The following is a 23,277-nucleotide window of genomic DNA, read 5'->3' as shown; positions in this document are numbered from 1 at the left end:
GTAATCGACGGAAGTCATCTCGCGCGCCTGCTGCTGACCTATATTTCGCCGAGCTCGCGCGAACACAGCCAGGAAGGAACGAGGACGCGCGCCGAGCTTTTTCTGTTATTGTTGTCGTAATTGAAAGAGCGCGAATGTTTATGCCCCTCCAGTCGCGCGCGCGCGCGGGGGTAAAAGGTCATTACGAAATATTATATATTCAGGGGGCGGCAGCGTCGTTGAAAAGGTTCTCTCTCGCTACGCGAGTGTGCCAGCAGCGAGTCTTATAACACAATTGCGTATCGGAGTATTGTATATACGTTATACACGCGCACACAAGCGGAGTTAATTGATTAGTTCGCGGCGAGTCGTAAACAAACGATGCGAAATTAATAAAGTCGAAAGAGTGCAGTCCGCGGATAGATAAGCGCGAGCCAAAATCAACGTCGGTTCATCATCATAGCCTTATCTCTTCCTCTCGCTCCACACACACGCACACATACGCGCGCGGGGAGTGATATGCACACGGGTTCGTTTTTGAAATTCGAATTAATCGCGGGAATCGCCAGCGCCTCGGCCAATCGAAATCGATCCCGCGTGAACGGGAGAGAAAAAGGAGAAGACACGCGTGCGCGCGCTCGCGTGTGTGTATAAATCTCCCCGAAACAACCCTCCCGTAAAAAAGACGATCGTTATTACACCCCGAAAGAGAGAGAGAAGCCGGAAATAGCTGCTGCGGGAAAATTCGGAGTGCGGCTGCGTGTTCGGTGGATATCCCGGGCGCGCGCAGAAAACAGATCGATACCCCCGCGCGTATACGTTGGCTACGCAGGTGCCGAAAGCGTCTTGCGATATTTCGACGCTGCGGAAGAAAGGAGAGAAGAGACAGAAAAGCTCTCTCTCTCTCTCTCTCTCGGGCGATTGACCCACTGCGAGGAGGGACCCACTTCAAGTATTAATTGCCATACGGGGGAGAAAGAGGCTGGCTGGGATTCGATGAATGCTTTAAAAGCCGAGGGTAGCTGGATTTTTTACGTTTAGCGCCGACAAGGTCGGCTATTTTTGAAACGACACGCGCATAACGTATCATTATTAATCCAGCGGATAGAAGCTACATACCCAAATCACTCGCTCGTCCACAGCCCTCTCCCTTTATACAGAGTCAAGCGAGATAAAAGCGTGACGCGTATATGGTAATTACAGCGATAAAGCTCGCGCGAGAAGTAAGTATCTCACTCGCGGCGATTCGTCAGATGGAGGCTCTGGATAATTAAGATCAAGCCCCCCGACAAAAAAGCTCAGCGCGTGTGTGTGTATACCTTGTATGAAGTGCCTCGAGGCGCCACTCGGCAAAGGTCGAGCGCTCGCGAGATAAGACAACCTTCGCTCGCTTTAATTCCGACAAATCTCGAATCGATCGGCCCTCTGGCATTGTGTGTTAATGCCGTGTATAGCGTCGCGCGTTGCATAAGCTTGTACACACACAGCAGGCTTTCCCGCAGTGAAGCTTTAATAAAGCATGCGATAAGAGGCCGAAAAATCGCTCGCGTCCCCCCGATGCGGAATTTATGTCGTCTGCTGCAGGCCACGTGACCGGGCGATACTAGCGCCGTAATTTACACAGCACTATGAGCGATTGTCTCGGCTTGAAAGTTTCATTCGCTGCAGGGCTGCGCGGCCTCGTTAATCTTGCAGAGCCACTTCATTTAGCCCGGGCGACTCGAAGCCGAACAACCCCTGAATATCTGATCTTGGGAGTTTGAAAAATTCGAACGCGAGCTATGCAACGGTAATTCAGATCTTACGTCTCTCGCGCGAGCTGTCTCTGGCCGAGGCAGATCTGCAGCGCTTAAGTAATTGTAGCGGAAGATCAATCGTGAACTTGAGAGAGAGAGAGAGAGAGAGAGAGAGAGAGAGAGAGAGAGAGAGAGAGAGAGAGAGAGAGAGAGAGAGAACGGCTTTGAATATGCATTAGCGAACTTTCGAATTGGCTATTAACTGATACGGAATCTCCCGCAGAGAATCAGCAGCATTGAGCAGCCTGTGTTGTGCGCGCGCTGGCCTCGAGTAAATTTCTCCCCCCGGCTGACCAGGGAGTTTCTTCGCCTATCTCTTTTTATCTCGTTTTATAAAACTCGCGGAAGATTAGCTTCGCGCGGCGCTAATCGAATTTTTAATTGCGAAAAAAGAATGTATAATTCGTCCGCGAGGTTCAAGACACACGAGTCTGTAACGAGGGGTGCAATCACAGCTTTTCAGGTGTTCGTGTCGGACAAATAGTCCGATAAGGATCGGGAATCACGCCGGACTCCGTATACATTCCGCGGATCGATCTCGCATCCTTCAAAGTCTCGCGGGCGTTGCGAGAAACGGTGCAGCGGCGCGTTAAATTGAAATATCACCCTCCGGGAGTCCGAAGATCGCCTCGATGAATTAGCATAAGCGGCCGGCGTGGAGAAAATCTGCGCGGTCGATTCCTCCCTTTTTTTTTCTCTATCTTCGTCAATTTGGAGGTTAGGAGTCGCGCGCACACGCTTCGACGAGTCAACCTCAGTCGTAAATCGCCGGATAACGATCGGGACTGGGCCGGTCAATTTTAAACGGAATCGAGCCAGTGGCGTATATCCTTCGAACCCTCCTAAAATCAACATTATCGAGTGAAAACACGTATGCTGGATTTAGTCCTCTATTATTAACTCGCGGCGAGAGCTGAGCGATTCCCGTTTTAGAATGCAAAACTAAGAATAGGCTACGCGAAATATCCTAGTGCGATTTTAATAGTTTCGAGGTTAGTTTTTACCTCCGACTAAAACGTTCGTTAGCATATCATACCCGACACATCACAGCTCCTCCTTTAAAAAGCAGTCCACTTCGAAAGCGTCTATCAATTCACACGTCAGCACAATCCCCCACGGATCGAACAGGAAAATCCGCTCCCCACAGTCGTCCGAAAACAATTGAAGCAATTAGCATAACATCCGTCGTCCGGCCACTTATATCCCGCACTAGCCTCTGCCGCGTATCTTCGCGCCATCTCGACTCCATAAATCCAAGCCCGCACAGCACGACCAGAGTTTTTCGGCCTGAGCTAAGTATCTCGACCGCGCGATCGGCTCGCGTAAATACGTTACACACCGCACGCGTCAGCATTGAAAAAGCCAGTGGTGCTTATACATAGTCGCCCTTCGCATTATACTTATATAGGCAGACACAGCGGTGGCTGCTGACGAATGGCGGGTCGTCACGCGTTCGTGCCAGTGCTACGTCATCGATAAGCATCATCGCACGCGAGACACGAATTTCCGAGGCTCGGATTTAGACTGTGAAGTGTGGAGTTGGGCAGATCCTGCACGATGCGTTGTTATTGTTGGAGGAGAGAGAGAGAGAGGTTAAGGACTGCTGCGAAATGTGACGTCGAGTTCGAAGGTTATTTGCACCGAACGAAGAGGTTATATAGGAGGCTCGAGAGCCGACGCGGAGGTTAAACGTTGCAGGTACGTGTGCATGTGAGCTTTTTTCAAAGAGTTTGAGGTCGAAGCGAGTAACTGTTACTTATCTTAGCCTGTTCTACGAATGATTAAGGGATCTTGGCTGTAGCGAAACCCAGCGTGCCAAAAGAATCACAAAAGCTAGTTTACCCTCCATAAACATATAAGAACATATAAGATGCAAACGGCCGTTCCACAAAGCACTCGCTTCCAGCCCGGTAAACAGCGCGTTTCGCAAGCCATAACCTTAAAAAGATCCAGTCCTAAAAACTCCGTAAACACTTTGGCCAACGTCCTCTCTACCTAGAACCAAACCGCATCGGTGTTTCTCTCTCCGAATTAACGACTAAAGCCCAGGGTGTGTGTCGTGTAGGAAGATTCTCCGTGCTCAGCGGAGCGCGTGTACGTGCTATAGGGCCACGCAGAATAACGTCATTAAGGACAGGAGTCGCACTGGGACTATTAACCGGCCGGCCGGGTACTGAAGCTTCAATCCTTCATGTATGTATATAGAGGGAGAGTGGCGCCGCTCATGCGTACACGGTTACGCCGATAAATCGTCGAGAGTGCGTCGCACGGGCCGAAGGGCTGAAATCGTTGAGGTCGCTTGCTGCTACTGCTGCTGCTGCTGCGGTGAGAGAGTAGCTATAATACGAGAGTGCAGCGATATAGTCTAGCCTGTGTGTAGCTCTATCGAAACGATATGTCGGATTTTTGATCGAAATTTTTTTACTGAAATATGAGCGTCACTAACTTTCTTTCAAACTTGATATTATATAAGCCACTTGGAGAAAACGTACAACTACCGCGTATAGAATATAGAGCCCGACTAATCCTCCGCAACCGAAAACGGGAAACTCGCTGGAGTCAGTGGTCAGTATAATAGTACTCCTTCCCTCTCCGCACACAACTCTCCATATCCCCGGCAAAACATCCTAAATCCTCGAAAAGTCCAATGAAATTCTTCTCCCCCTCTGGCCGTACCTCTCGCAAGCCCCCTCTCCCTCTTTAATCTCAACGCGCAAAAAGCAATTTGAGGCTGCGCGCAGCGTCGAAAAGCAATATATAGAGCTTTATCCGATTCGCGCGCCCTGGAAGCTCATGAATTTCAAATTCGCGCGGGCGACCGGAAGAGCTGTGGCGTATGTGCGCAGTACGAAGCGCAGGTGTGCGAATTGTAGATGTCGCGGTTATGCTTCTTGTATACATATATTTTAAATCAGCGGAGCAGAGTTACTCGAGCGCGATTCAAGAATTGATCTCCCGATGCAGCGGCAGAAGGAGCCAATTACGTGTAGCCGCCGCCGCCGCTGTTGTTGCCGTGGGGCCATTCACTCGAAATCGAGCGCGGCCCCGGCATTTCGTGCCTTGGTATTCGGTCAGCGCGCACGTGTATATAGCTACGCTCCACTAATGTGGTCGGCCGCGGCGGATGACCGAACTGCGTCGAGGTCGAATTAGCCGTTTCATCGAGCGGCCGGCTCTGCGGCATCGCGACGACACAATGCGAAAACAATGTCGACCCGTGTGTCCTCTCTCACTCTCGCCTCTAACTATATGCGTGATCGACTGACACTGCTTGTTATCCTACTCTATTTTATAGCCAGCTTTCGGTTGTTGGACCTGAGAAATTTCGACAGCTACTTCATCACGGTATTTTTCCAAAGTAATAGGCTCTATCTACAGTGGAGAACTTTCTCCGCACCTTATCTGCCAGCGAGACAAGCGCTGCCCCGGAAACTGCAATTTTTAATCTTCGGTTCGAAACGCGCGCGTATTACAGGGGAGACTGTAACTGCGCTAGCTCATCTTTCCGGCAAGTCTGACTGGAAACTCGAAAAGTTATATCCACCATACAACCTGGCTGGATTTCGTTCGCATCTGGTTTCTCGATTTTTATGCATGCCGTGCATACACACTAGTATTTGCATTACCAAAGTCCATTTCAATTGCCAACGATGAACCGCATGAATATGTAAGCGCCATAAGTATAAAAACTCTGGCGGAGCGAGAAAAAAGAACCGGCTGCAAAGTGTTCCGCCAACGTTGTGTTTTTCACCCGAGGCATTTCATTATAATAAGTGCGATGCACTGATAAGCCGCGCTTATCGGTGTAATTAATTCCCGAAAACCGCAAACTCCGCAGTGCACTCGCTCTGTGTGTGTGTGTGTGTGTGTGTGTGTGTGGGTGTATCTCCGATTAGCCGATAATCGATTTCCCGTAAACAGCCACTTTTTTCCCAGCAGCTCTCTCACACTCCACGCCTCTGTATGATAAATTGTTTCATTACTTCTTCCCCCGTGTACTTGGCGCGTGAATATACAGCCCAATTACGCGAGAAAATAATTTTAAACTTCCGCTCCGCCCGTGCATAACTCGCTCCTTTTTACCCGTCCGACCGTACTCGTCCTTTTCTACTGGGCCGTGTATGCATAGGTACAGGGGAACAGAGGTTACGCTCGGCGAAATCCCGAAAGAATCGAGGCCTGAAAAATGCAAGAGGCTGCCTCCGCCCCCCCCCCCCCGAAAATTTCCTTCACACACACACACGTACACACGGCTCGACCCAATTGTAGCGTATGTAACCTCGGGACGATGGGCTGTCTATATATAGAAGGGCTGGAAGCTGCAAAAAAGGACGAGAGCTTACACAAGGGGGAGAAAGAGAGAAAGAGTAGCCAATAAAACGAGGACACGGTCAGCGAGGAAGTTCGTCTCTGTGTGCAACTTGCGGAGGCACACGACGATAAGGACTCGGCCGAGTTATCGCAAGGAGAAATTATAATGTCGAAGAAGACAGGTCTGGGGAGAGAGGAAGTTCTGATGCTTACACACGTTGTAAGAAAGTTGTGGATTTTACTTTTTCGAAGGTGTTTTGGATAGCGGCCAGAGCGTGATTTTCGTGCTTTTTCGGAGCGAGCGTTATTTTATCACGAAAACGTGTCGCAAACCCGCGGCTAAAATTACACACGCCGCGCGCGACTTCGATTTTCAAAGATTCTGAATTCTTGATGAGCATGAGATCGAAACTTTTCAGCGACACCTGCAATTGTCTCGCTGCACAAACGCGTAAAGTATGTCAGAGCCCAGCGCGACACACTCCTACTCGTATTTAGCAAAGAAAAGTTACGAGAGACACGACCGCGCGTAATATGTAAAACACGCGTGAGGATGAACGAGGCCGCGAAAAAGCGTCGAGATTCCAATAATAGAATCCGTCGAGTTCCGGTGTGCAGCTCGGCCGGCCAGAGAGAACCATCAATAAGGAAAAGGAACTAAAAGCAGCGCGTAGAATCCAAAATATCCACTCGGTCTTCTCTCCGCGCGCGCGAGTATCAACTTGGCTAGTATATTACCAGTGAGAGAAGGAATCGATTTTCCGCGAGTACTTTTGCGCTGATCCGCGATTCGATTTTACATCGCGGGCCACGGAGCTAATAAAAAGCCGCTACCAGCATGTCGCAAGTGGCTTTTTGACTTTGAAAGAATATTATTCCCTGTTCGGAGAGAGAGAGAGAAAAGACGCATTGATTCCTTCGGCGAAAGAGGAAACGTCGTTGGGTTTTCGGAAGTGTAGCTTTTTGGCTCGCGCGCGGACCTCTTTTTGCGCCGGGATTGATTTTCTTATTTATATCGGTTAAAAGTTCTGATTTTTCTTCCGCGATTATCGTCATCGTTGCAAAAACTCACGTGAAGTGGACCGATCGATCGGCTAAACACTCACCTGTAACAGAAAGAAAGAACGAGAATTAATAAGCGAAAATTAAGCTCCGGACAACAACGGCAGCTATTGTGCTCGTCATCCGGCGGGCTTTCTTAAAGTCTAATCTCTTCGTCTTTCGGGCAAAAGCCATCATTCCCCGGCGAATTCATGGTTGGACTCTCGGCGAGATAAAAGACCGGGAGTCGGGTATAAAGAGAAACGGTTTCGGCGAGCATTGACCCGCGCGACCCCTGCGGGCTTTCCCGACTGTTTTCTCCTTTTCGGATTCCCCTTTTTGTGGCTGATTCGTATATAGTCGCGATTATTGTTTGAATGCACCCGCTTCTCTGATTGGTTCTCGTCATATCCGCAGGCGGGAAATTTGAAATCGAATAGAAGCTCGTACGTAAGAAATCAATCGCGACGTCGAATATAGTATATATAGAGCGAGTTGCAGAGCGCAGAGAAAAATCTCGCTGGTCGTCGGGGCGCCTTATTTCATCGGCCTTCCGGGCGGAGCGCACATAGCCGGTCGTCTGCTTGACTGACACGAAATCAATAGCTAACGAGGACGCCGCGTAGCGCCGAATAGCCCTTCTCTCGCTCTCTCTCTCTCTCTCTCTCTCTCTCTCTCTCTCTCTCTCTCTCTTTCCGCCATTTTTCGCAGCTATCTAGATCTTTTTTTGTTTGTTGTCGTTGTTATAATCTCGTTATTGCACGGCTACATCGTTGATGATGCCCGTACGATCCGACCGCGAAAGCTAACTTTCAACGCTCTTTTTGTTTAAAAAAAATGCGTTCTCAGCAGCTTACAATCCATTAATCAGAGCAGCAGCTCCATTCTTATAGCGAAATTCTTAATTAATTTCACGTGCGGAATTAAGGGGGAAAGTGAGGGGGTATTATGTCGGCTTCTTCATTAACGGCTCCTTAAGCTCTGCCAATCTCTTTGCTGTGTGGAGCAGGACTTAATTTTTCCGCTCTGTCTTTTAGCTGCCGTCGTCGTCGGAATGCTCGCACGTGAAATCCCACAAGAGGATTGGGCCAGGTGCCAAGAAAAATTCAGAGACACGAGGCGCGTATCGATGTCGCCGATATTTGGAAGGGGGAGTAGTGTATAGGTGGGTCGTACCGCAATAGGACGTGCGGTTATGCGGGTTTTTGAGAATCGTAATTGCTCCACTTGAGCAGAAGGCCAATTTAGAGATGGTAATCATTTTTCGGAATTTTCGAGATCTCGAGGACGCGTATGCGCACCTGCCGATACGGTATCGCAAGTGAGAGTGTATAAGGGGATTTTCGACGCTGCGAAAAGCGCGCAAGCTACGCCAGAGTTGTAAAAAATGTTTAGTACTCCTGCGAAGCTTTTCAGCAAAACCAATTTCATTTTTTCCACGCCGATTTCACCCGCCTTTTTCAAAATTGAAAATGAAAGAGAACCTTATCAGCCTCCCGACAGCTGTTCCACATCCAGCCGTCGAATACGCGGCTAAACTACGCGATCAGAGCTGCAAGAAAGTCGAAGAACTTCGTGGAATGAAAAAAGAGTATCAGCAGCAATGGAGGGTCGACACGACGTGCGGCTAATGAGGTCAATGCGCACAAATTAACCGGGGACACTCCCGGTTCTTTCATCATTCCTGGTTCGACGCACCCCGTTGCGCTGGACTCACCAACATTACTTTCATTAGCGTCGACTCGATCGACCTAAGTGATGTTTAACCTGACTCGTTTGTGTGCACAGAGCTTTTTACGGATTTTCCACGTTATTTGAAATCCTCTTTATGTATGGATGTTGTACATTCCGTGTATCGGCAGAAAGAGGCGGTATAGAGAGCGAGCGATATCCACAAACTCGGGTACCTATACCCGCAGTATATAAACGCTGAATCACGTTTTTTGAATACGCAAGTATACACACGGTCGCGCACAGGTGTTCCGCACGTTTTATACGGGTAGATGCTGGAATCGATATCGCCGCGAAGACCATAAAATTTTTAGTAATAAACGCGACCACACACTGTCTATTTCTATACTACTTGTAAAAAAGAAGCAAAACGATGTTTCATCCGTCGTAAAAGAAGTCTAGCTTGTATTTTCGAACGCATAAAAGAGAAGATTTTAACGCGTGAAAGCGTTGTTGAAACATATAACACGATCCCGCATACGATTCTCCCGCAGCATCAGCGAGAAACAAGGGCATAAGTCTCGCCGTGGATATAATTAATCGCAGTCATCGAGACTCGACTCCTACGCTCTCCCGTATTATATACGATTCCTTCCCCTCACGTCCAGATACGTGACCGGACTTGACCAGACGTCCTTAGGCGTGCGCTCGCCGCGGTTTTCTGACAAATCAGTCGTGCGCTAAGGCGTCGAATTAATCATTCCCAGCCGCATGTATACGTGCTGCTGAAGAAAAAACGAGAGAGAGAGAGAGAGAGAGAGAGAGAGAGAGAGAGACTCGCAGTCGAAGCTACAAATACATAGCCGAGCTGGGGAACGATCACGATTTGTCAAACGCCACTTTGAGGTTATGTTCACCGCTCCTTTTCATACCTGCGCTCTTTTCTCTTCGTTTTTCGCCTCCCTCTTCCTCCCCATTCAGAAGACACGCGCTGGCTGCTGCGTCGCCTATACACGCAGTAGATGTACGCGCGTATGGATCGGCACCTGTGTGTGCAGTGGTGTACAGCGCGTTGAAAGAGCCGTCGGGGCGTGAGCGCGCGCGCGATAAATCAAGAGAGGGAAATAAATGCGCCACGCGTACGCGCATTTTGCCCGGCTGAATGCTGCAGCACACGAGGCTTTTTTTACGGTTCCGATGACGCACGGGCCGTTCCGTGGAAAAATCCTCGCGGCACGATTTTTCAAAACTCCCGCCGCGCTGTGCTGGGTGATTACACGCTTTTTTCCCGTACTTTTTCCCAAAACTCGGTCTATTGATTTTCCCGCGTTCGAGGCGGAGAATCTTAGCGACGGCTCCGATCGCTTGCGGGATACGCTGCGCCCCCTAGCGGAGAGTAACCGGAGAATTGGCTTCGGGCCAAAGTGACGGACGCTGGGTTGGCACTGCCACCTCTTTCGTGTCAGACTCGCGAGACGAACGAGGCAAAAAAAGGAGGAAAAGAAACTCGCCGTGGTGGTCCATTAACCGAGGAGAGATGCTCCGGAGCAGAAGAGGCGGACGCGAGGCGTAAATCGAGTGCCGATCCGATCGAGCTAATATATACTTTCTCTCGATTCTCGCGCGTTATTTACGCCGAACGAGCGCGAGAGAGGTAGACTCGCGAGTTTTTAGGTTATGTTTGTTTAGCTCCGGCTATGTCGACTGCTAGTTTACAGCAATCTCGGTACTTTGATCGAACGAGTTTTCGAGAGCCGAGAGCAGCGCGTATACTAACGAAACGATATCGATAGGTTATACGTGCGGTATCGCGAAGTCGCTTCTGGCTGGCTTCGACGTATTACCATTTTATGCGTACGTCAGCGGCTCATCGTCGTCCACGTATCGGTTAGTCGTGCAGAAATTCCCGATATGCTTAAGGACTTGACTCGCGATCGCGGAATAAATCATCAAGAAAGCCGTCAAAGTGTCGCGAGGATCGCACTGCCGCCTTTTACGGCAGGCTTGACGTGTACCGTGTTTATCGCATGCGAATTTTAAATTCTGCACGAGGAAGTGTATATTCTCGCATGGACTTATCCAAATATAAGAAAAGCACATCCTTCGCGGTCTCTCGCCAGAATCGCCGCTTATAATAGGGTTATCCTTTTCGAGAGTCCCGCACTACCCTGTATACTCGTCGCGAGCGCATCTTCTGGGTAATAATTCAAGACGCTCTTCTCCAGATTTACCCAATCCGACCGACTTCAGGCGCGCCTCTTCTTTACCTCGGATTTAGACAAGGTCAAGACGTCCCCTTTAACAACTGATAAATAAGCCACGTCGACGACGACGGCGATGGCTAAGTTTGAACTTTGAATTAAGATTTCGCGCCTCCGGGGTTAGCCGCGCGTTATTTTCGCTGCGGGGCCGTAATTTTTTATGACTTCCTGGTGAGTATTTCGCCTTCGCTGGACACGGAGGAATCTAGCGAGGGCTGCTGCTGCGGATTGTTTAATCTTTTACGAGGTCTATCGACGCGCCGCGAGGCTACAGCACGTGCGGTGTAGGTGGTGTGCGTCTTTTTTTGTGACTGCCGCTGAAAATTTCAGCGAGTAGTACGCGACGCGTCGCATTCGTGGAACGGCTTTTTCGAAGGTGTGCGTCACACTTGTAAGTTATTTCTTTTGAAAAATTTTCTTGTTTTAGTTTATGGATTATTCATGGTTAGAAATCAATGGTCCGAAGAAAAGATACTATCGGATGCTTATACGTTTCTCTACCCTCGATATTCGAACATCTCGGAATATTGCTCCATATCGGAGGATCGCAATTTCGATCGCTCGAAGCATCAGGTTGAGCGTGAAATCGCGCGCAGGTATCTCCGTACCTCTATACCTGCAGTCGAGCGAATGCTCGGAAGAGTCGAGAACGAAAATCAAAATACACGCGTGACCTCCTTCGCGAAAATAACCATACAGTGTTGCAGATGCAGCGCGAGGAATTTCATTAAAACAATAAAATCTTTTTTGCGGCTTCCTCTTTCGGCCGTAAAGTAGCGCAGTAATTAAACTAAATTTTTTAACGCAGCAATTGCGCGGCCCTCGAGTAGGTATAAGCCGGGAAAGAAGAGGATTAAAAGGGTGGGGAAGGGGGAGGTGGGGGAGGTGTGGCACTTTATCGCGTGGCCCGCAACGAGATCCGCTTTCCGCGACGCGCGAAATCTATGTGGTCAGAGCAGCTCTGACGCAATTCGGTGACGGGGGTTTAGTATAATGCTGCGCTGGATATATCGTTTTTTGGATTTAAGCAGGATACTTTGCATACGCAAATAATTGAAATACACATAGAACATGTTTCTGGACGAGAATTGCTTGTACTAGGTGAAACTGATGTTTACAGCAATTATACTTGACAAACAAATACACAAGTTTCTGGAACCAAGTAAGAAATTTTCCAATTACTGTATACACACGAAGAAACGTCGAGAATTTTGAAAACAGCACATCAAGAACAACGCGGGTAAAATTGAGCAAAAGTCCGCGGATCTGATGCATCGGGCGAAATTAAGTCGTTACACTCACGCGAGCTGCAATACAAGGGGCAGCGGAAAATTAGCCGCATCCGCATGTGTTCCTATAAATACGTCTGCGCGTACGACATATCATGCCGGAGGGTCTGAGAATTTTCCACGCGTCATATGCGAGAAAAAAAATTCTTCGTCGACCTACTTTTTTTTCTTTCAAGATGTAACGCATACGTATGCTTTTGAAGTAATAAAGAGCGAACCTTTAATCCAGCGCACTTATATCATTAATAATGAAAAGACGAGGCGATTCAGCGCCGGAGAGTATATAATGGATATTAAAAAGTTCCACGGAATTATACGAAAAAAATCCCCTTAAAAGTCAAAAGTGTATCCGGTTATAAAGTTCTCTCTCCGCCTCACTCCGCGGAACAAAGCAGCGCCGGCTTATAAAGGAATCCGCCCAATCAAGTCTTATTTAAACTTCGCCGCGCGCGAGTGATAAAAGAAAAACTTGAGACTCGCTCGGCTCAAAGCGATCTACTTCCGCGCGATATCCATGCATTCGGCTATCTTTTGTTCCTCCGGCGCAGATATCGAGGCCAGCGATTATTCGCCTCTACTTCGATCAAGCCAATTATCCCCGAGGAGCAGCTTTCCCGGCGACGTTTTCTAATTGCGCGCTCGTGCATTAACCAAAAGTTTCTTTTCGATTCGAACGCGGATATATCGATTACGGGCAGCGTAGATGACGCGTGTGTACGTCCCGACAAAACATACTTTGTCCGCTCGTGCATCGCAGCGCTAATCGAGTTTCTTATAATTAATCCGAGTGTACACACGCGGCATTAGCGCGTTTCAACCGCCCGGACGCTTGCATGCTTGTGTGGCTATACAGGTATACGACGCTGAGAAAAAGCGAGCGCTTCGCTAATTGAAGCGTTTTTGCGCCTAGCGATAACAATATGCCCCGCAGGCGCTCGCGGCGCGCAATTATTGTGTGTGCTCTGCAAATTGGTGGAGAAGAAAGATTAACGCGTAATACGATTTGTTATACCAGACGTGTACCGTTATTGTTACATTGTATGTACACACACCTGCCGAGAGAGACGAGGAAGAGTCTATGCTCTCACACCGGCTGTATCGACGTTATTTTTCCTATCTTTAACCATAGCTCGACGCTGCTAATAATAATGCGGGGATGCAAAAAATGTCAAGGTGCTCACGCCGTAATTCAGTGAATTATTAAATTTAATATTGCGCGACTAAGAATATACACTCGTGTAGCTATCGATCACATTAAAGAATGCTAAAGTGCATATGCGTTATGCTCCGGGTATGCATATGGCTCTCATTCACTTCTAAATGTCAGCGAGAGCCGAGCGCGTGACATTCGTTTGATGCTCGAATGTGAAACGAAACTGAGCAAAACATCGCATTACAACCCACGAGCGGAAAAAGTCGGTCTATTTTGAATCTCCCTATATAATGGAGATGGAAAAAAACGCCGATCAGCCCACGTCCCCTCCGAACAGTAAAAAGGCGATAAAAAAAAACTCATCGATGATCGAATGAAGACTCGTGTAATTCAGCGCCTCTTCGCTATCCGCGAGAAAAATCCCATTACATCGATCGAGACTCGCAAGCCTACAGAACCATTAGAACGGGCCATTATACTCGGCGCACACGACATCGCCGGCTGTGGCCATTCTCGCGGCGTTAAGAGTATTAAGTCGAGCCTCCATATACGCGCGCGACGACCTACACGTGTAACGGCGCCGCTGCACTCAAAGAGAACATTTGCATTTCCATGCGGTATTCGCGCGCACTTTATTAATGGCTCTCCCTAGCTCGCAAGCTATAGTGTCTCGTGCGCGCATACGCCGAAGGCTTTGCTTCGCGATATCTCAATTACTCGAACTGTTTACCCGACTGGGTTGTGCCGAGAGCGAGAAAAGAGAAAATTAATATAGTCCACCCTCCGCGTATAAACTTCTTCGGATTCACCTGCTCTCGGGCAAATAAATTACTTATCTATGTACACACACACACACACACACACACACACACACACAAATGCGCCATAAGTATTCATGAGGCTCCGTCAGGCTCTCGCGCTGATGAATATTCAGCGCAACACGTAACAAGTCTCACCGTAAATTTGCACAAAGAGCCGCGCGGAACCCGCGCGATATTTGGGTTGAGGAGAGAGAGAGAGAGAGAGAGAGAGAGAGAGAGAGAGAGAGAGAGAGAGAGAGAGCGCAGCACCTTACGTATACACCTGTATATAGTAAGGAGATATGCGAGCGAAATTGCGCGCAAGGTGAGACGGCCGGAGGATTCCGAAAACGCCGCGGGCTTGGTTTCTATGTACGCTGCCGGCTTTTATACGTGGGCGTGCACAGCGCAGCGAGAATTAGGAATCTCGGGAAATAGAGCGGGAATAAAGGTTTGTATATCGATAGAGAGAGAGGGGGGGGGGGGGGAGACCGAGGAGATAAGAGAGCGGAGCGTCTCTCGATAAAAGTTGTAGGAACTCGAGCCCGCAGTTCAACGGGACACTTGGGTGTATAATGACGAGTAGTCCGATTGTCGGCGTTCATTCAGCCACCGAAACTGGCAGCTATGCTCCCGTTTGTTCCCGTTGGATATCGCTGTAGAGTATTGATTGCGCAGAAGCGACGGTTTGGTCTTCGGGAGCTCGGGGTTGCGAGAGACGTCGACTCTTCTGTATATCAATTTTCAAGTTTTGGCGCGAAATTCGAAACGAGAAGACGGTTTCCCATCTCTCGATCAAACTCTTCGCGACCTCACACTGCGCATAGATTCCCCTTATACGCACATAAACCCGCTTCTCTCGCGGCGCTTCGCGCATAATTCCGCAGAGCCCTAAGCGGAATGAGCGCACAGCGTTTTTCCCGACGGTGGCGCCACCGCAGCTGTGCGGCGTATACACATGACTTTTCGGGGCTAAACCCCTTCAACCAGCAGTATAGCAGTCTTCCCGGTATTATGGAGAAAGCGATTAAGCGTAATCGATACGTATGTGTATTGCGCGCGTATAGGTTATGTGTGCGTTGGCAGCGCTGACGGCGGGGGGGGGGGAGGGCGTTTGAGGCAATCCACTTGGCGCGATTGCTCGCAGCGCCCATATGCACACAGAGCCTAATTACTTTTCAACCTATAGTCGACCGCACAGACTATAAGCGGTTATTCGTTTTGCAGCCGCCTACGTAGAGAGATCGGTATTGTGATGCTGACGACGATGGCTGCGAGCCGTTTTGCGTATTATCATTCCGTTTGACGGAATTGCTGAACGAATTCATCGACGGCAGCTTTTATGATTGCGATCGAATATTCCGGACCTTGCGCTTCTGATCACCTTTCATAGATTATGTTCGAATTCCCTTTGCTCTTATATCCTAACGCTTACCGGTCTTAAAAATCGAAATTGACACTCGGTGATGATCATCCGTAAAGAATATAATCGAACACAGCGACAGCGGGCATTGACAGGCGGCGGGTGAAAAGTGACACTACGCGCCGGTTTTGACACACGCGCAGATCGGAATTAAGCATCGAACAGAGAACGGCGCGCATAGCGGCGCACCTGTTGCCAGTCGCTCTCTGTACCTATGCGCCGACGAGCTAACTGCATAGCGGCTCGAGTAGCCGGTCGTCTGCCTTTGTGTGCCAAAATTGTCAAGACCGTTGCCGCGTCACCTATGTATGTGTGTGACGCGCTGCGAAGCTTCGGAAAGAAGAGCGCGTCGATGGTGTATAATTTTCCCGTGAGATATTCTCTCTGTACGTCACGATCCGGTCCATTATATGGAGCTCTCGCGTGTAGGCATATCGAATCGATACTCCACCTAAATATACACCTGTAGACTCCGTTTGAAACTGTCAATTTGCGTCACGCAGCGGTAGGGCTTTTAAACTCTGCGTTCGTTTCTCGAAGCGCAATTCCAATGGTAAGTATAAGTGTAATCCTTCGGTAACAAGACGATAAATCCGAAAAGATGCGCCGCTCGACTCGCGCGGACGATATAAATCTAGTGGGAGGGAAATCCCGATGCAAAAACCGTTTGCAACACTTTCCAAGTAGTGCTCGTACACAGAGCCTCTGGAAAACTGCGCCTCGAATAAATCCTACTCGCGGGAAGTTTCGCGCCGGCCGTCACGCAATAAACGCCTGCGCGAGAAACTTAATAAAAGTGCAGTCGCGCGGATCCCGAATTCTTTACGGCCTTGGATCGCGGTGGCGACGAATTATTGGCACACGCGACTCGCGTGTGTATCTGCGCGCGGAATTTCCCGCGTTAAATGGCCTATTAAATGGCCCATCGGTCCTTGAAATAGAGCCGAATGTTATGCGTATTATCGTTACACGCTTGCCTACAGCGGTGTGCGTCTCTGTTCTTATTCCGTGAATTATTACCGCGAGAGTATAACGCCGTCGTCGAGCGATAAGTCATCGTTCTTGATCATCCGACGATTTTCCCCGATAACTCCGCATCGACGCCGATCACACGTAACCTCGTGGGGAAGCGTATCACGAGCTTGCAGGTGTACAAAATTTCATCGGCGCGTAAATCGCCGCAACGAGACGATGACGGAGCTTCGATTCGCCGGAATGATACTCTCGAGGATTTTTTGGCATTTCGCGCGAGCCACGTGTGCCAAGAGCCATTTGGCACGTCGTACGCGCCGAGGAAAGCCCTGTCGACGCATTTATTTCCGAGGCGTCGATCTCGTCTCGAGACGCGTATCAGCGCACGTGAGCGCGCGCGATTGTAATTCCGCTACGGTCATGGTTAACGACGTCTCTGTGCTGATGCTTTTCCTCCCGGCCTTCGCTGTGTATTTTTTGAGATTTGCGTCGATCTCGGTTCGAGATCGTCTACATGTGAAATGTAGGATGGATAATTTCTTGCCAAAGATGTTCACGACTTAACAACTCTAGTCCAGAGTCCATTGCAGTTATAGCATAAAAGGCCCAAGTAGCACAGGTGACACACACACACACACACTGCTATAAATATACACTTTGCGAGCAAATTCTTTCGAGGGTTTTAGGAAAGTACCTAGGCGCCACCTATCGTAGCTTGCCAGAAACTGCCGAGAATACTACGACTGATTCAGCTCGCTCGCAAAATACCGCTGGCGTGGTCGATCTTTTTTCCTCCGTACACGCGATTCTCTCGAACAGCATAACAATGGGCTATAGGCGAGCGATTGTCAGCTGTCGTTGGCCTACGCGCCTGCAGTATATAGAGCGAACAATTCAACGGACTGCGAAAGCGATCTTTTGTTGTTTACTTTTACGTTCACCAAGCTTTTTCGTACTTTTCACAGCGGTATGGCACGAACAACGTACATATCGCCTATATAAGACGGTTCTGAAACGAAGTCAGTGCGAGAGAGAGAGAGAGAGAGAGAGAGAGAGAGAGAGAGAGAGAGAGAGAGCGGACTAGGTTACCGCGAATTCAATAAACCTCCCTCTCTATCTCTTCCATCACAGGCATGCCCAATAACCCTGTACTTCGCTCTTCCCTCGAAGAATTTGATTGCACCAGTTTCTCGAGAGAGAGAGAGAGAGAGAGAGAGAGAGAGAGAGAGAGAGAGCTCTAAAAATACCCCGCCGGATCAATGGGTGCGAAAATATTTCGAGAGCGCGCGCGAGCAGCATCCGCGTAATTTTCGTTATTCGCCGAAATTTTAGCCGAGCGAAATGATAGCCAATTTACGCCTCGTACGCGCGAAACTGCAGCAGCGCGGAATTATACATCGGTGCCCGTGTGTACAGTACGCGATGAGAGCGAATTTATTTACATCAACGAGAGCACTTTTGCTCTTCTCTTTTCCTCGCGTTTAACGAGCTCGCCATTTAATTGGCAATTTCTGTCGCTACGGCGATTTTTCGAAATTGCATGCATTACTGAGCCGAATGACGTACGAGACGTCTCATCCCGGCTTCGATCGGCCTTTTTTTTCGTCGATATAAACCCTAGGCTATGTATAGACCTCTGCGACACATAGATAGATAGAGCGAGAGAGACGGTTTCCCGGTCGCGCTAATACACTTTCGAACGCACTGGAGGGGGGCAAAAAATTTCGATTATCCTGACCTGATTCCTCTAGCCCACCTCCCCTCGTCGACTCTTTCGCCGCACCAAGAGAGCGTAAAGCTCAAGAGTTATAGGTTTTCGAATCAATCTGCCTCTCTATCCTCTATCCATCTAGCTATACTCGGCCGACTGTCGTCCCTTCTCTCTCTCTCTCTCTCTCTCTCTCTCTCTCTCTCTCTCTCTCTCTCTCAGTCGATGAGCCTCGTCCTTTCCTCTCGACTCCGCGCGCGGTGTTTATTTATCGCGCTCGCGGCTGTAAAAGAAGAAGCGGGCTTTCGTCTGTTATTTAAACGATCTTTTATTTATGCGGATCGTAAAAAAAGCGCTCCGAGCTCGCAGCGGCGCAATAACACAATATAAAAACGAAGGTCGTGGCGAAGCGCGCGTTGCGTGTGTAAAAAAGAGCAGCTGCAGCAGGCCGAGGCAAATTTTGAAAACAGCATACGAAAAAAAAGACAGAGAGCGCTCGCGAGATAAACAGCTCAATTTCGCCGTTATTGCGGCTGTTATTGTTATCGTCGTCCCTGGTGGTCGCGGCTCCGCGGGATGTTTCTTTCCTCGGGCCGCGACGCGCGACGCAACGGAACTAATGCTTCAATTAACTTTCGGCTCTCTTTCTCTCTACCGCAGCCTACGGCACCGCTAATTTTACATTTTTCCTTTATACCCGCGGCAAGGGAGTCCGGTTGCATGGAAGTCGACCTATTAAAAATAGTATACAGTTTGGCTGATTTTCTCTCTTTTGGCCGCAGGTCGAGGTTATACGCTATGCGCCAGTGCGCTGCGCCGTTTTGCGATCGAGTTTTAGTTGTATTATTCTCGATGAAAATATATGCCCGCGACGACGACGACGATAGTTAGGAGCTGTGGTATTATTCGGAATTTGGAACTGGTTCAATCCGGCGCGTGTTTATATTTTCCGAAACTACCTGTATGTGTGTGTATGGCGGTAAAGGCTCAATTAGGAAGCGACGAGCAACCGCGTGCACGAGTGAGGTAGCGTATCGAAACTTTCGAAGCAAACTAGCCTATACAGACAGACACACACATACTGACGGAAAAGAGAATAGAAACAAGAGGAGGAGAAACAGCCGGAATCAGACACAGACACTGAGTCAGGCGAGCCTCGCAAGGCGAAAGGGTTAAAAATATATCCGAGCACGCAGAGACGAGGCGGCGGCACAGCATAGTAGCTTTCGCTGCCTCGCGGCGGTTTACACGGAGCCAATTACTTGAAGAGTATAAGAGCAAGACTGCTGCGCTCGCGTATAGCTAGTGAGAGAGAGAGAGAGAGTGAGAGAGAGAGAAGGTCTTCATTCAAGAGCGCATGTGTGCACAGACCTTCTTCTTCTTTTGCGACGACGACTTTTCTCTCGGATTCGACGGATACACGTACGTGGTGGAATAATGCAGATCCGAGCGCGAGATCTCTCTTTTTTTCCGAAGCGGCGGTTAGGACGTGAAAATTCAGTTATAGATGGAATTTGCGCCAAGACGTTTCTCTTTGCCCGAAGCAACAAACTCCAAGCACGGCGAATCAAAACACGCGCGCGCGACCTTTAAAAATCCACTCTCACCGCGGTTATCTCAAAAAGCAAACTCGCGCGCTGAGATATACGTTTGTTTGTTTGCCCGACACGCTCTTACCTCCCTCTCTCGCAGCGCTGAAATTTATTTCCCATACGCGGATGTACGCTTCCACGTTTCACGTAACGAACGCCTATGATTAATCGTCGCGCGCGTGCGGATACCTGTGTAAATAATTCCGCGATATTGAATTCGATCGAATCGTACATCGCCGGTTGCGTAACGAAGAAAGACTCAATGGAGCTCGCTACAGTCTACTGCGGATTAATAATTGAGTCGCGGGCGGCGATCGTTAATGCTGCTATAAGCCCGAAGGCAACGGTAATAACAATAATGCCCGCCGCGAGTGTGTAGCGAGGCTATAAACGCCGCTGTTTACTCGCGGCGCTCTATTAATTTTTCGCCGTCGAATGCAATCAAGTCAGGCAGTCCCTTTGGCTCTGTTAGCCGCGGAGCGAACTTGACCGATTTTCCCGTGCGCGCAAGCTCTTTCTCTCCTCGAGAGTGGACTTTCCTGCGGGGTCGCGCGCGCACGAGCCCCTCTCTCTCTCTCTCTCTATCTATCTCTCTCTCTCGGCTGTCTCTGACGTCAGGCCGGCGATGGGGGTTGAGCGAACGGAGAAAGCCGAGTTGATTGGCGTGTGAGTATATCTAAAGAATTGAAAATCACTCACCCCAACGTGGTCATGGTGACGATGGTGTACCAGAAGGCGGCGGGTATGGAGGTAAAGTTGGTCCCGTCGACGTTCTTCTCCGCGTAGAACATGACGGTGGCGAAGATGATGATGGCCATGGCCAGGGAGAAGACGAGGAAGCCGAGCTCGGAGGCGCAGCTCTTGAGGGTGTAGCCGAGGATGCGCAGGCCCTGCGAGTGCCTGGAGAACTTGAAGATCCTGAAGACGCGAAAGACGCGGAGGGTGACGAAGGCCCCGCTGACGTCGTCGTTGTCGGTGATGCCGAGGCCGATGTAGTACGGCAGGATGGCCACGACGTCGATGATGGACATGACCGACCTGGCGAACTTGCACCTGCTCGGCGCGGCGAAGAGCCGCAGCAGGTACTCGGCCGTGAATATCATGACGCAGGCCGTGTCGAGGCAGAAGAAGACGATCTTGTAGCGCTCGCCGCAGGAGAGGGTGCCCGCCCGGCCGGGCCGGTTGCCGCAGGGCACCGTCTCCACCACGTTCGCCAGCACGCTCACCGCGATGAAGAAGCCCGTGACGTAGTAGAAGACCAGGGCCGCCGTCGAGATGTGCGGGTTCTGGAAGGCCCGCCACATCTTCTCGCGCATGTCCGTCAGCTGCTGGAGGTTGTGGTCGCCGTTCTCGCTGAGCTTGTCGTCCATCAGCCGCTCGGCGTTCTCGCGCTTCCGGTCCCGGTAGTCCTCGTAGCAGCAGTCGCCGATTACGTCCGGCAGGATGCCGAAGAAGGCCAGCTCCTCGTCGTACGAGGTCAGGCACTCGTGCTTCGGGTAGTGCAGCTTGCCGGTCCGGTAGTAGTTCAGGATGTGCCGGAAGATGTCGGGGTCGCGGTCGAAGAAGTACTCGCGCGACTCCTCGTCGTAGAAGAACTCGCGCTCGTTCGAGCCGAGCAGCGTGTCCGGGTACTTCTCGAGGGTGTTGCGCCAGGTCTCGAAGCGCCTGCCCGACACGTTGATCAGGAGCTTCTCGTCGTCGGCCTTGCGCCGGTCCTTCGGGATCGGCGGCGGGGGCAGCGGGTGCGTGGCGATCGGCACCCACCCGATCGCCGCCGCCCGGGCGAACGGCAGCCACGCGGCCACCGACGCCATCTCCCTCCTGCTTCGCTCGCTCTGCTCTCCTCTCCTCTCTGGGCGCTCGGAGTGCTCTGGGCTCTCGCAGCCGCTCTAAGCCTCCGCCCGGCCCTCCATGCTCGTGCTCGGGTGCGTTCGCGCGCGGGTCGTCCTCCTCGGGGCCTATCTTCTTCGCACGCGCGGCAGCCAGTGGCGTCTCCCGCAGGCCTCCGGCATCTCGTCGCACTCTCGCGGGCTCCTATCGCCGGAGCGGGCTCGCCGCCTCGGGCTCGCGGGCAAGCCCGCGCTGGGGCCGCTGCGCTGCTGCGCCTCTGCGGCGGCCGGCGGCGGCGCTGCTCGCGCGAGGCATAACCTGTTCGACTCCTCGCGGCGGCCGCTGGACAACGTGCCGCGGGCGATCGATGCGCTTGCGGGCCTGCGAGGGGGCCGAGCCTAGGCGGCGAGCATCACAGCGTCCTCCTCGACGACGAGCGCTCCGCGCGCCTCGGGCCGCCGCCACCGTCGTGGTCGCGCGATCGATATACGCACGGGGGCAGCGTCGCTCGCGACAGAGGCAGAGACAGAGAGAAAGAGAGAGAGAGAGAGAGAGAGAGAGAGACGGGGAGCGCACGAGGTACGACGGCGCACGGCACTCTGCCCGACGCAACAACTAGCGCTCGCGCCGCTAGCTCGGCAGCGGCAGCATCCCCCTCGCTCTTCTTCCTCCTCCTCCTCGACGCTCTCTTCCGGGGACAACACGGCACAGCACAGGGGCTACACACGACACACGCAGCGAGAGAGAGAGAGAGACAAAGCTGGAGCACGTCGCGCAGGCGAGGGAGCGCGCGGAGCGAGCCTCGACCCGCTCGATGAGTTGGCTACTCGCGACTGCCGCGGCCGAGCTTTCGCGGGGCTCGGGAGAGAGAGAGAGAGAGCTTGCGCGCTGCTGCCTCGATCCCCCACCCCGCGCCTGCATCAGCGCTCCGTCACTCTTATACTGTATATATGTACGTCAGAGCAGCCGACGGAACGCCTGCGCTTTCCGGCCCTGCCTTCCCTGGCTGTGCGCATTTTTCGTACTTCCCGCCGCCCGGGCGCGCACGTGCAGCCTACCAACCCACAGACCCAGAGTCGCGCGTTCCCCGCACCCTCTGCAGCGGCGGCGGCGGCGGCAAAACATCGGCCCGAGAAGACTGTGGCGCAAGCTCGCCGAACGCGTCCAAATTGATTTTTACGGCGCTCCTCTCTCCGCGCCGAGCGCGTTGCCGCGGCAACGGCTCGCTCGACGCGCGCGCGCGTTCTCTCCAGTGACGTCAGAGCGCGAAGCTGCTCCCCCCCCCCCGTACTTTATCTCGCGCGCAAGCTCGAATGTGTGTGTGTGTGCCGCTGCGCGGCACGTTTCGCTTTGTTTTTCTTCGCTCCGGAGCTTGCTTTGGGAGAGTTGCTGGCTCCTTGGCTGGTTCCTGCACGGCAGCGTGTACACTGCGTGTATAGTAGGGGGGAGAG

At 51.1% G+C, this 23,277-nt stretch overlaps 1 protein-coding gene across 5 annotated transcripts in view; it reads right to left on the bottom strand.

Annotated features, from left to right (window-relative positions):
- The window catches only part of LOC100122663 (potassium voltage-gated channel protein Shal), an 84,080-nt gene extending 61,397 nt beyond the window's left edge, over positions 1–22,683 (bottom strand). For 3 of the 5 annotated variants that reach the window (XM_031922076.1, XM_001606223.5, XM_016987604.2), the window contains exon 1: positions 20,696–22,683. In XM_031922076.1, coding sequence (XP_031777936.1) covers positions 20,696–21,810 — 1,115 coding nt within the window. In that variant the 5' untranslated portion in view covers positions 21,811–22,683. The remainder of the gene's footprint in view (positions 1–20,695) is intronic. The other 2 variants (XM_016987600.2, XM_008204593.3) reach the window with 1 other exon arrangement.
- Positions 22,684–23,277: the final 594 nt, after the last annotated feature.

This window comes from Nasonia vitripennis, chromosome 1, assembly GCF_009193385.2.
Source record: "Nasonia vitripennis strain AsymCx chromosome 1, Nvit_psr_1.1, whole genome shotgun sequence".
Classification (NCBI taxonomy): Eukaryota; Metazoa; Arthropoda; class Insecta; order Hymenoptera; family Pteromalidae; genus Nasonia; species Nasonia vitripennis.
Note: the sequence above shows the minus strand (reverse complement) of the source record. Positions and strands in the feature narration are given on the sequence as shown.